We start from the raw sequence: 13,457 nt of genomic DNA on the forward strand, positions 1-13,457 counted from the left end.
TTTGTTTAAAAGTGTTGGTACTGTCCCAGGGGGGAGGGTCAGAGTGAGTTTCTTCTCCTCTTTGTCTCAGTACTTTTCCACCCTTGTGACTTCAATAAAACACAGCGCAGAGGGGGAGGTTTTTCAGAAGGAGTTTTCGGCCAGAGAGTCGAAAGCTCTCTTCTCCAACTGCAGTTGTCTAGAAAACTCTTTGCCTGAATTTTCTTCTATGATTAGCCAATATTTATTTAGCTCTCCCACGCGTAAGTGGTCGTTTTAGACCCAAAAAGCATGTCAGGTATATTTTTTCTATTGGTACAATAACTCTGACGTCGTATTTGGCTGTTATCAATCCAATAACAGCCCTATTATTGACTATTATCCCTAGTCATTACCATGGGTCATTGGCAAACAGTTCATGTATGAAAAATGTCCCACAACTCATTTTTTCTCGCTTTTGCCATTCAGGGAGTGGTTGCAGCAGAGAAGAGCAGAGGAGGTCAGCTCCTGGAGGAGCCAAAGATTTTGCCTTTTCGAGCAAACACCTTCAGCCTGCAGGTGTCCATCCAGGATGTCCCGCAGTTCCTGTGGAGCATCAAACCCTTTACCACCTGTCAGGTAATGATCAGTTTGACTCACGTAACGTGTAATGGAAGAGTTGTAGTAACACATTTATGAAATTGAGGAACTGATGTGGCTGCCGGAGAACCATTACATCTATAAGAGCTTAACTTTTTTTTACATTGATTCTGGCCAGGGTAGCACATCGGCTGAGTGGTTAGCGTGTGTGCGGCACAGTTCTGAGGTCATGGGATCAAACCTTCCTGTGCGGAGTTTGCATGTACTCCCCGTCCTTGCGTGGTTTCCTCCGGGCACTCTGGTTTCCTCCAACAGTCCAAAAACATGCATGTCAGGTTAAATTGGTTGGTCCAAAGTGTCCCTAGGTGTAAATGAGTGAGTGAATTGTCCGTCTCGGTTTAGGGTGTCCCCTGCTCACTGCCCGAAGATAGCTGGGATGGGCTCCAGCACCCCCGCGACCCTACTGAGGATAAGCGGTGCAGATAATCGATGGATTCTGGTCACCATTTTCAATCTTAATGATCGTTTTAATCGAAGTACCATATTTTCAGAACTAAATGACGTTCCTAATTATAAGGCGCACCCTCAAAATATTCCTAAATGAGATATATTTTTCATATATAAGATACTTTAAATTAAACTACTTTAAGAGCAAAGGTTGCATTAAAAAAGCTCAGAAAATACATTTAAAATGTATCTCATAGTACATTAATATTAAGTCATCTGGTTTCACTTCTAAATTAACTTGATTCATCCATAAATGGTTACCTTATGTAAGCATTTGAAATGATGTTTTTTGGATTTATTCACTGTATTTCCGGTCTACAAGGCGCAATGGATTATAAGGCTCACCTTCATATTATTGGGGAATTTTTGTTTATTTTTAGGTGCTCCTCACAATCAAAATAATTAACAAAATGATGTTTTACTCAAAATTATCAATATTAAAGTTTTTAAATACTTACTATTTTTGTGGGTTTTTTTAGATGTCATTTCTTGTTTACAGAGATATCGTACTCGAAATTTTTAGATCAATTCCAAAGCAAGCATTTGTGTTAAGATCATCAATTAAATTGATACAGTAAGATTGTACATAACACATTATTATTTTGTCTATCATTACAAAAATAAAAAATAAAAACATTTAAAAAAAGAAAAGAAATACTGTTTGTGGTAAAATTATTAAAAAGGTGCAACATTATTTTCTTTATTTTATCACTAGTGTTTAATTTTTTTCGTTATATTATTTTTCTTCAAATTACAATACATGCGAACGGAAACGGGACCCACTTGCGTGACGTTTACCATAAGTTTTATTGAAGGAAAGAGGAAGGGCTGCGCCCACTGTTGAAGAAATATAGGTCGAGAAATCGTCTCATACGTGTTCGAAGAATGCAGGAATCAGATGACGTCAGAGGGAGTTCCTGTTTATTTGATACAACAGTGTCACAAGAAAACTCAGAAACTCTCAGATATGCTTGGTTCTTTGTAGCTTCAACACTACATATGGAAACGGTTTGGCCCACCCCGGTTTAGCCCCGTGAGAGGGGTTTCGTAACTTCTTCGGAAATGTTTTCACCTCAGTTTTCTCAGAAAGTCTTGGCAGGTCAAACGTTTCCCCTAAGGAGGATTGTTTATACTAATTCGTCTGCCAAGACTTTCCCGAAATGTAAGCAAGTCTTTTTTAACAGATGTCAGCACGTTTCTATTCCACAACACCACGATACGGAGTTCGCTAGGAGCGGGAAGAAAAACGCAGCGAGCGATGGCGGTGTGAGGGACGAAAATCGGTCGATTGCCAGGACAGGAGAGCGAAAACGTGGTCGGGATCAAAACAAGTGTCGCAAGTCGGGACGAGGGAGCAGACGTGGTCGAGATCAAAACGGGTCGTAGCCGGAGACCAACGGGAGCAAAAACGGGACAGGCGGGAGTCAGGGGTCAAAAAAGGTTCGGTTCGGTACACAGACGGACTGACAACAGGGGATTGGCAGGACAAGGCTCAAATATTGACAGGGAGCCAATCAGAATCCACGGCAGTTGGCGCCAAATGAGTCACATCAGTAATCATGACATTATCTTTGTTTTTTATTTTTTATTTTCCATCTATAAATATTCTGCGCCGGTGAGGAGTAAGAAAAAATAATGTTTAACACGAAGAAAAAATGCTGAGAACATCTGATATATCATATTTAACGCCATCTCGTAACAGCAATATATTTTCTTGTTCGACTTGGAAATTCACAATGCCGTTAAAAAGCTGAGATCACAATTTGTCCTGAATAAAACTTGGGCATATTTGCTCAGTTTTTTCTTACTGTCAGCAAATTGCTCAACAGATGCCAGTCCCAGCTGTCATACCCTCTGTGTCATCGAAACAAACGGTAATAAAAAAATATGAAGAATAAGAAGAAAAGGAAACTTGACATCTGTTTCAACATAAAATCCGAATTAATTCTAGGAAAAAAATGGTGTCTTTATCAATCGGGGCGGCAGTGGCTCAGGAGGTAGAGCGCTCGTCTTGGGATCAAGTTCGAATCCCGGCTCCCGGTGTTACATGTCGAAGTGTCCCTGGGTAAGACACTGAACCCCTAATGCCCCCAGTAAGCAGGTTAGCGCCTTATATGGCTGCACGGCCGCTATTGGGAAATGTGAAGCACACTGTAAAGCGCTTTGGGAAGTCTTGACTTGAAAAGCGCTATATAAATGCAGATCATTTGATTTCATTTCATTTCAATGGTCCCTTTAATTTTCCACAGGTCTGAGCGTTCACACAAAGTTGGTGAGCAACGCTTGAAACAACAGTGGGCAACAGCAATCCCAAGTGTGGCAACTAAGTCATTAGTAGCACGATACACAACTGTATTTAAGCACATTTTTTGTGGAAGTACAATGTTGGCAACAAGATTGACTTGGTATAATTGGAAATTATTTGAATGCAACACAAACCTTTTCTTCTTTTTCCTGTTTTTTTTTTTAAATCCTTTAAAAAAATATATATTTTTTTTTCCTAGCTGTTACTTTTTTCTTTTCGTTTTCTCTTTACTTTTTTCCTTTGTTTGTTTCTTTTCTTCTTTTCTGGCTTTTTTTTCTGAATTTTTCTTTCTTTTTTCCCTTCCTTTTGTTTCTTTTTTTTCTCAGCTTTTCACTACTTTTTCATTTTGGTCTTTTTTTTCTTTTTTGTTCTATTCCCCCTTCCTTTAAGTCATTTTGTGCATACTTTTACATAATATTTGGTCATGTTGGGTTTAAAGAAGCAAAAACGACCCGAAGAGCCGTTTAGGACCCGAAAGAGCTGGTTCGTTTTAGTGAGCCGAGCCGAAGAAGCCGGTTCCTGACAAACTCTACTAACTTTACTCAACTTTGTTCCACTTCGACTCGACTTCAAAATACCGCATTTAGGATACAACGTGAGGGGAACCCGTGTATTTTTACCTCCATGCACTCTAACTTTGACTTGAGTCGCTTCTTAATTAGTAATTTTGAGCCCTCATTTTTGTGCGCTGGCTAGATTTACTTGTGCGCTGAGAATGTGCGAGCTTAGAGGGAACACTGCTTGCATGCAACATTGCATTGTGTCAATTTTTATTGCCGCGCCTTTTTCAGCTTTTTGGGTACCCGTAGCAGCAAAATGGCAGGCAATAATGTCAGCTCCCTTTCAGTGAAGCGATGTTACGTTGAAAGAATAACTTCTTGACCAAGAATATTTTAAAAATGCATGTTTATGTAACCGCCTATGTGTTTTAGGAATTAGGAAAATCAATAATGTTTTTTTATGATTGAAGTGTTTTTTTTAACCACTAGGAGGCATTTAATAATAAACATTCGGTTCGGGTATTTTATTAATTATTGCCAAAAAATAGTTTTTTTTTCACCATTGCTGGCATATTTGAAGATGTTTATTTCTTTTTTTTTTCAAACAAGATTAATAAAAAAATAATGTGCTTAGCTTGAGGTGTGAAAGTACAATATTTTTTGCCTTATGTGTGTGTTAACAGTGCCTAACTGAGTTCAAAGAGCCTTTATACTTTTTTCTCCAAAGCGCCTATCTGCTTTTATGTAGCTTTAAGCAACGCCACCAGCACATGAGGTAGAAGGAAAGGGAGCAGGAGGGGAGAGTTAGAGAGTGACTTTATGCTCTTTGTCGCAGTTTTTTGTTAGTGTAGCATGAAAATGGTAAAGATGAGAAAATCCTGTTTCAAATACAGTTCAAATGCCACCCAAACTCCCAAAATACGAAAAAAATGAGTTATTCATTTCTAAGAAATATACATATTTGATGAATAAGCTGACTGTGTCACGGTTGCCATGGTGCCCGATTGGCCCCGCCCGTGTGGTGCCAGCTGTGGCTCATTGACAGATTGGCTTTCCGTCTATTTAAGCTCAGTGCTCTCACTCGTCCTCTGTCAGTCCGTCAACGAACCTCTACCCCGCAAGACGTGGGTTTTGACTCGGTCCTGTTTCCTGTTAGTGTTTCCTGTCCGGTTTTGTTTCTGTTTATTTTGTCCGGTTTAATATCGGTTTCCAGTTTCGTTCCAGTCTTGTTTGTCCTGTTTAATTTCGAAATCTTGTTTTGATATCAATCCTGTCCGTCCCGTTGTTGAATATCGGTTTCCAGTTTCGTTCCCGTTTAGTGGTCCTGTGTCAAGGCGGACCAGAACAGAGCAGGAGACCCCAGAGCGTTCGTTACAAGTCTTTTATTTGGGGAAGCGTACAGGGTTAGCGGGAGACGCGATGACCGTCGAACGTCAGCAGCAACGCCGTGAAGACAACTTCGGGACACGTAGCCAATCGTAGCGTGGGACGGAAGCAGGTCGAGTTTACCGGGACTGGAGAGAAGATCGTAGCGTGGAACGGAAGCAGGTCGGATCGGAGGCAGGCAGAATCAGGTAAACAAGTCAAAAATACACAGGAAAATCAGGCGAGTCAAACGGGGTAAAAAGTAATCCTCCAACAAAGAGTTCTCCGCGTAACGCGTTTAAAAAGGGAGCATTAACCAATCAGGAAGCACATTCCAGCGCGCCACATGATTACCCCAGGTGGCTCCACTTGGGTAATCATGACATTTTATTTTCGATAGCCTGTTTTGATATCAATCCTGTCATATTTTTCCTAAAAAATGAGATTTCCTTTTTATAATGTCTTTTTGTTTAGTTTTCTACTGCCTCTGAGTATCATTTCTTAACAAATGCATCGCTAAACTCGCTTGTTTTTTTTACCAGGACCAGAAACAAATGCTACTTAATAAGTAGGACAGACTCCTCCAGTCAACCACCACTGTTTTATTTAAGACTTTTTTTCACCTGTGGAGGAAATTTGCAGAGCTGCTGAACGCAGGACGAAACGTCCGTGCTTTAAAGTCATCCGCCTCCTCAACAGCCTTATTTATGAGAGCCTCGGGGAAGCAGGCACGCCTCGCTTTGGCGGAGCAGGTGTAGAATAATAGCCGAGTGTCGTGGTACACGTCTAGTCAGCTTTCAAAATGGGAGAACATCCCAGATTTTGCGCCAGCACCAGCTTCCCTTGAATATTTTCTCCTGTGCATTGCCGCCAAGGTCAGAATCGGGCGGTTTCAGGGCTTCGGCAGGAACACGGGTCAACAATTTGAATACACTCTCCTCTGAGAATAGGTGAGAGTTCACGTAATAATATGCAGAATCGGCAGTGATGGAATCCAGATGAGGTCAAAGACATTTGTAGAGATGTGCTGCTTCTTCAGGAATTAAATCAATCTTTAAACCAGGGTTACTTTAACTGGATTACCGTAAATTCCGGACTATAAGCCGCTACTTTTTTTCCCAAATCTTCAACCCTGCGGCTTATTCAGTGATGCGGCCAATTTATGTATTTTTTCTAACAGCCGCCAGCGGCGCTTGAGTACGAAAGGTAAGATTTAGACCGGTGGAATATATGCGAGTGTATTGCTAGCGTGTTTTTGAATAAAGGAGCTGGGACGACGTCTGTATGACAAAGTCTCTTTCCCATACTGGGGAAGACGACTTTAATGACGTCAGTTATAAGGAGGAAGATGAACACGGTTTACCATGATTTTTACAAATACCATATATTTTTTTAACAGACCCGGTTTCTTGTGTTGCGAGCGTGTTGCTAGTAGCGTTTTGCTACCCTTCACAGACACGATTTGGGATGAAAGTTATAATATTAATATTAAAGCTTTGAAAACTCTCTCTGTGTACAGTATTTCTATGTAAATATGTGTAACCATGTATAGTATGTATTTGCAACTGTATATTTTTGTAATGTATTTATTTTAGAGACTTATTCTGATATGTTATCCACTGGCGAGTCAAAAAGAAGGGGCGAATACAACGGGAACTGATGGGAAGTGGAGTAAAGGTGAGACGTGTTTGTCGACGCAGCGGACAATAGTGGATATATATTTTTCCCACCCTTACCTTTGGAAATATACTTTTTTTTTTTTCCTTGGATTTTCTTCAACGGGACCCGGACTCTGCAGGTCTGCGTCATATCTTAAGTACCGGTATTATTTTCCGTTCAATTTGCCGGCTGTTGTTTTTGGGCTGTGTTCTTCATATTCAGTTACAATTGCGGGACTTAAAGTCGGGTTTGGGTTAATTTCGTGATTGTGTTACCTGTTTTAATGTGGTCGCATGCGGCTTATATGCAGGTGCCGCTTGTGTAAGTACAAAAGCGGTTATCCTCTTAAAATGTGCTGGGTGCGGCTTATAATCAGGTGTGCTCTATAGTCCGGAATTTACGGTACTTTCAATTACTTTTGGCTGACTCCAATACCAAATATGCTAATAAAAGACAAAAGAAACTAAATATGAATAAAATTACTACATTTTGTGTAGGCTTGGGGAGTAACAGAATACATGGAACGGCAAAAATAATGTTGGCAAGCTGTTTGTATTGATTTTCAATTTGTTTCTGTTGCATTTTATGTTAGTTTTCCCGGAGATCAAATAGATCAAAGCCAGGAGAGAAAGCTTACCACGTGTTGTGAGTCATCATTTTATTCATATTTAGTTTCTTTTGTCTTTTATTAGCATATTTGGTATTGGAGTAATCCAAAAGTCATTGAAAGTAATCAAGTTAAAGTAACCCTACCCAACCCTGGTAATAATATGCAGAATTGGCGGTGATGGAATCCAGATGAGGTCAAAGACATTTGTAGAGATGTGCTGCTTCTTCAGGAATTAAATCAATCTTTTAACAGTCATTAAAACAGGCTTTTATTATACATAAGCCATGCACATTTATGTAAATTTTCAAGCGATCTGTGCAAATTCAATTCTCTTAAGATTTATCGTTCATATGTGTGTTTTTATACCGCTCGTCCTCATTAGATTGAGACCTGGAAGACCCTGGACTGCACTCCAATTATGTACATGGGTGGAGTTGGCTTTCTTTAGATATTTTTCTACATGTTGACTGATAAAAATAGACCTACATGGGCATTGAACACAGCCAACTCCTGGGTAGGGTTACTTTAACTGGATTACATTCAATTACTTTTGGATTACTCCAATACCAAATATGCTAATAAAAGAAAAAAAGCATATAGGCACGATACAAAAAATATACAGGCTCTTTGAACTCGGTGGTGCATTGTTAACGCATACTTAATAGAGAAAATATTTTACTTTCAAGTTTTTAGGGACACTTCAAACGACTTACGACACCTTTAAATAATATTGAAATGCTCTCCGTTGTGTTGTAATACCCTTAAGTAATAATCAGGAGAGAAAACAACCTTTAACTTATTTATATAATTCAATTTAGGTTCATTTTAACATGAAATCGAGGGGTATCCTGGTGAAGAAGAGACCCAGAAACCCACAACGAATACAATAGTTAGATATATGGTGAAATGACATTAGACCCCTTTAGTGTTACCTGTGGTGTTCAGCAGGGTTCAGTAGTTGGCCCTCTTCTTCTTTTGGATTACTCCATTACCAAATATGCTAATAAAAAACAAAAGAAACTAAATATGAATAAAATGATAAACTTTTGTGCAGGCTTATGGAGTAACGGAATACATGTAGCGGCAAAAATGATGTTGGCAAGCTGTTTGGATTTATTTTCATTTTGTTTCTGTCGCATTTTATGTTAGTTTTGCCGGAGATCAAAGCCAGGAGAGAAAGCTTACCACGTGTTGTGAGTCATCATTTTATTCATATTTAGTTGTTTTTTTTTGGGGGCTTTTATTAGCATATTTGGTATTGGAGTAATCCAAAAGTAATTGAAAGTAATCAAGTTTAAGTAACCGTACCCAACCATGATTGTGAGTTTAGGGTTATAACCACCAAATTCAAAAACACTTTCAATTATACGTACCTTTGCACAAACGAGTGGATGCTTACCAAAATAAGGCCCTGATATTGTGAATGAAAAATAAAGGGAGGCTGCATCGGAGTTAAAAACGTGCGTGGCAGATGCCCATAGCATTTCTCATTCTTCTCATCTCATTAGCTGCACCGCTTATCCTCAGTAGGGTCGCGGGGTGCTGGAGCCCATCCCAGCAATCATCGGGCTGTGCGCAGGGGACACCCTGAACTGGTTGCCAGCCAATCGCAGGGCACACGGGGACAGACAACTCACTCGCTCAGTCACACCTAGGGACAATTTGGACCGGCCAATTCACCTGAAATGCATGTCTTTGGAATGTGGGAGGAAACCGGAGGAAACCCACGCAAGCACGGGGAGAACATACAAACTCCACACAGTAAGGCCGGGAGCTGGATTTGAACCCACGCAGGAGGTTCCCACGACCTCAGAACTGTGCCGCACACGCGCTAACCACCGCGCCGCCGTGCTGCCTGCATTTCTCATTAAAATGACCAATTCAATGACTGACCGTATCTTCAGTTCATTCCCAATTTTTTTTGTAGGGGTTTGTTTCAGAGCGCTAGCTGTTCCAGTTGAAAGCTGAGTCATACTTTTGGCAAACGGCTGTCACATCCTCACCTCTGTCTGTCGATTGGCAGGAATTTTCCTTCCCTCAAGTGTGGTGCAGCAATCAGCAGCCTCTGCACTGTGCCTTCTCTCTGGAGAGATACAGCATGGCCACCACCCAGCTCTCCTGCAAAATCAGCGTCCGGCAGGTCAAAGGCCATGAACAGATTCTGCAGGTTTACACGGCTGTTGGCAAGGTGAGTCACTCCACGGACGGGACAGTCTACTTTCTTGCTTCACCTTTGCGTAACCTTCCTTACCGTCAGCGGGACCGGTTCTCCTGACCGAGTGAGATTTCAGCCTGGAATGTGCAAAAAATTTCGCAGTAGTATTGCATATGTTAGTATTAATCCATTGGTGGCAATCCATGTCTTCAGTTTGCTGTAAAATACAATTACACATCATCCATGGTTATTTCTTGGTTACCTTGTTAGGCTTCCTCATACTTGCGAATAATATCACCTAATGAAGGCATGTAAATGCTGAAAAGAAGAGGGCCAAGTACTGAACCCTGCGGAAAACAACAGGTAACACTAAAGGGCTCAAATGTCATTTCACCATATGTCTAACTATTGTATTCGTTGTGGGTTTCTGGGCCTCTTCTTCACCAGTATACCCCTCAATTTCATGTTATGTGTAATATATCAATAGGTAAAAGGTTGTTTTGTTTCCTGATTATTACTTAGGGGTATTACAACACTTCTGAGAGGGTGTTTATTCATTGCAATATTATTTCGTTCTAAGATGTGACCAGGAGGCGGGGTTTGTTGTCAGTTTTACCAGAGTACTACAAAGGTAAGACATATCTTTTGGTGCTCCACAAAATAAGTTAATTTTAAACTTTATAACCCCAGCTGACGAATCTCTCACCATGCATAGTAATGTGATTGATATTGTCAAGCTGTTTAGGTTTATTTTCGTTTTGTTTCTGTTTTACTAAATATTAATTCCCCTTGTAGAGATCAAAGAGATCAGACCCAGCAGAAAAAGCTAATGTTGTGACTCATCCATTTGCAGGTAAATTGTACCCATTTTATACTCATTATTGTTTTTATTCCTATTTTTCATATACATAAAAAAGGATGATGTTGGTTAAAATTCAGAGTAAAGAAAAACATGTTGAATTAATTGTAAACGTTAAAAATCCACTATACGATCTCTTGTTAAAAGTATCTTGTTAAAATGCAAAGATTTACAAATGTATTGTGATATTCTAAAATGTATTTTCTGTAAGGTGAAAAGAAAGCTCTTTGCTATGCTTTGTTGTCAGTTTTACCAGAGTACTACAAAGAGATCAAAGAGATCAGACCCAGCAGAAAAAGCTAATGTTGTGACTCATCCATTTGCAGAAACTGTAATAATAAAAACCTCATCATCCAGTCCAGCGTGAATGTGGATCTTTGGTGGGACACGTACACGCGGTTACAATAAAGTAGATCTGAATCTGAATCTGAATTAAAAGGTGCAGTGAGTTGAAAAAGTTGAAAGTAAAATATTTTCTCTATTAAGTATGCGTTAACAATGCACCACCGAGTTCAAAGGGCCTTTATATTTTTTGTACCTTGCCTATATGCTTTTATCTTACTTTTCGCAAAGCTGTTCGGGACGCGCAACACATTAGGAATCAGGAATGCGGGGTCGAGGAGGGAAAGGGGGTGAAGAGTGATTTCACGCTCGTCCCCATGTTTTTTGTTAGTGTAGCATGAAAATTATGAAAGTAAGACAAGTTCCGTTTGAAATAGTCAAAATGCCAACCCCAAATCCCAATAAGGTGAAAAAAAGAGCGCGTTGAAGAAATTCACTTACTTGCACGTGCCACAAGAGGAGTTAGACAGAGGCTACAATGATGACTTAAGTGCCTATCTGCTTTTATCGTACTTTTCGCGAAAATAATGACAGGGAGCCAATCAGAACCCGCGGCAGTTGGCCCCAAATGAGCGGGCACAGCTGAGTCACATCAGTCTTCATGACAAGTGTAAGTCTCTTTGTGCAAGATTTTGCATGTGTATGAAAGTAGTTGTAACATGCATGTGTGGCAAAAGAAGTTACACTTTCGGTGTATTTTCTGCAGAGATATTACTTGCAGTAGATGTCCAGTCCGTCTCTAATTTCAGCTTTGATCATTTATATAATCTTGTCTTTATAGCTAGGTCAAAACTGACCCTAAGATAACAGTATCTTGTAGTATAGCAGTGTCTGAAATAACTTCTGCCCGGATGCCCGGGGCGGGCATCTTTTACGTCAGGCGTACGACTTACAAAACGTCTCTGCCCGGGTGGCCGACAACTTTTTCAAGACCAAAAAAAAAAAAGGTTTTTGTTTCAAATCAAATGTTTGTTTTGTTCCAATTTCGAAATCTTTGTTGGATTTGGAAATTTCAGAATTTCGGTTCGTCCAGCAATTTACATACTGGGCAGTCGATCAAAAAATGTGTGCTCCCGGACTTTCCTGAGCCTTATAAGGTCATGCATTTGCATATCATTTTTCAAAGTAGACGCGCAGAGAACACAAGAAAAATAATAATAATAATAATAATAATTTCCTTTGTATTGTCATTCTTTGTAACAATGTACACAGAACGAAATGTCGATACACCTGACCCGTTGTAGCGAGCCGATGCAGCCGCAGCCAACAGAGGGCGCCGCCATTTTACCAATGTTATAAGTCTTAGGTATGACTCGGCCCAGGCGCGAACCAGCGACCTCCCAGTCTCAAAGCGGGCGCCCTACCATCTAGGCTACTGTGGAGAAGTGGTTAGGAATCAAACCAAAAGCTCAGCCCCAGAAGAAATATTCAAAAGAAGCTAACAACATTGATGACGCTACAAAACGTAAACGTACATTAAAAGCAGCGTGGAATGAGGAGTTCACGTGGCTTGTAGCAGATGACGCAACGCAAACATTGCATGAATGAAGATGGCTAAATACAGATACATACTGATGGCAAATGGAAAACAGTCAAGTCATGTTTATTTGTATAGCCCTTAATCACAAAGAGTCTCAAAGGGCTGCACAGATCAAAGACTTTTGCAAACTACAGACTATTATGACACCATCCCCTCATCTAAAACCTACATGAGGGCAAATAATACAAATATTATCAACATAAAATATAGCGGTCATATACATGCAATGGATTTTATAAGTAGATTTATAATAAACCTAATTCTAAAGTGTTGTTCTATTATATATTCTGATTATCAATCCTCAATACTTTGCAACAATGCTTTTTTTGCGATTAGTCGTCTTATTGCGTTTCAAGTTGTGAAAAAGGGGCAGGACACTTTATGGCTGGGCAGCCAACCTTTCAGAGTTGTCTGCCCTGGTGTCCGCTAACTTTTTGTCAAGAGTTTCAGACACTGAGTATAGTGTGTTTTTCTTTAACTTGGTTTTGTTAAAATAGACATTCCAGACCAAGTCAATACACCTTGATGCATTAGTCAAAGGTTTGTCTTTTATGTATGCATTTAAAATGCAAAAATCAGTCTGTGGCCGCGCTAACACAAGAGGAGGGTCCATAGCACAGGTGTCAAACAGGCGGCCCGCGGGCCAAATCAGGCCCGCTAAGGGATTGAATCCGGCCCGTGAGACGACACTCAGAGAAGCACAAGAGAAAAACAAGCTGCAGGTTGAAATACGTCAACTTGATGTTGCCAAAGCCAGGTGCCTCGAACAAAGATACTGTACTTGTATTTATTTATCTCTCTCTCTCTCTCCCTCTTTTCCACTCCTTTTCTCCCACTCGCTTTCTTTTTTCTTTTCTCTCCTGTCTTTCTATTTCTCTTTGGATTTCCTTCTTCCTCTCCCTTTCTTTTCCCCCTCTCTCACGACTTTTTTTCTTTTGCTTCTCACGCTCTCTCCCTCTCTCTCTGTTTCTTTCTTTGTCCCACTCTCACTCCTTTTCCCTCCCTCTTTCTCTTATTTCTTTACCTTTCTTTTTCTTTCTCTTTAATCTACTCCTTT

The 13,457-nt window shown here is 40.2% G+C and overlaps 1 protein-coding gene across 1 annotated transcript in view; it reads left to right on the forward strand.

The window, feature by feature from the left end:
• unc5db (unc-5 netrin receptor Db) overlaps positions 1 to 13,457 on the forward strand; it is a 338,470-nt gene that overhangs the window by 309,632 nt on the left and 15,381 nt on the right. The window contains exons 13-14 of the mRNA XM_088336872.1: positions 448 to 597; positions 9,528 to 9,692. Of these exons, the coding sequence (XP_088192998.1) occupies positions 448 to 597; positions 9,528 to 9,692 (315 nt within the window). The remainder of the gene's footprint in view (positions 1 to 447; positions 598 to 9,527; positions 9,693 to 13,457) is intronic.

The sequence above is a fragment of the Urocampus carinirostris genome, chromosome 5 (assembly GCF_059441175.1).
Source record: "Urocampus carinirostris isolate Australia breed hairy pipefish chromosome 5, RoL_Ucar_1.0, whole genome shotgun sequence".
NCBI lineage: Eukaryota > Metazoa > Chordata > Actinopteri > Syngnathiformes > Syngnathidae > Urocampus > Urocampus carinirostris.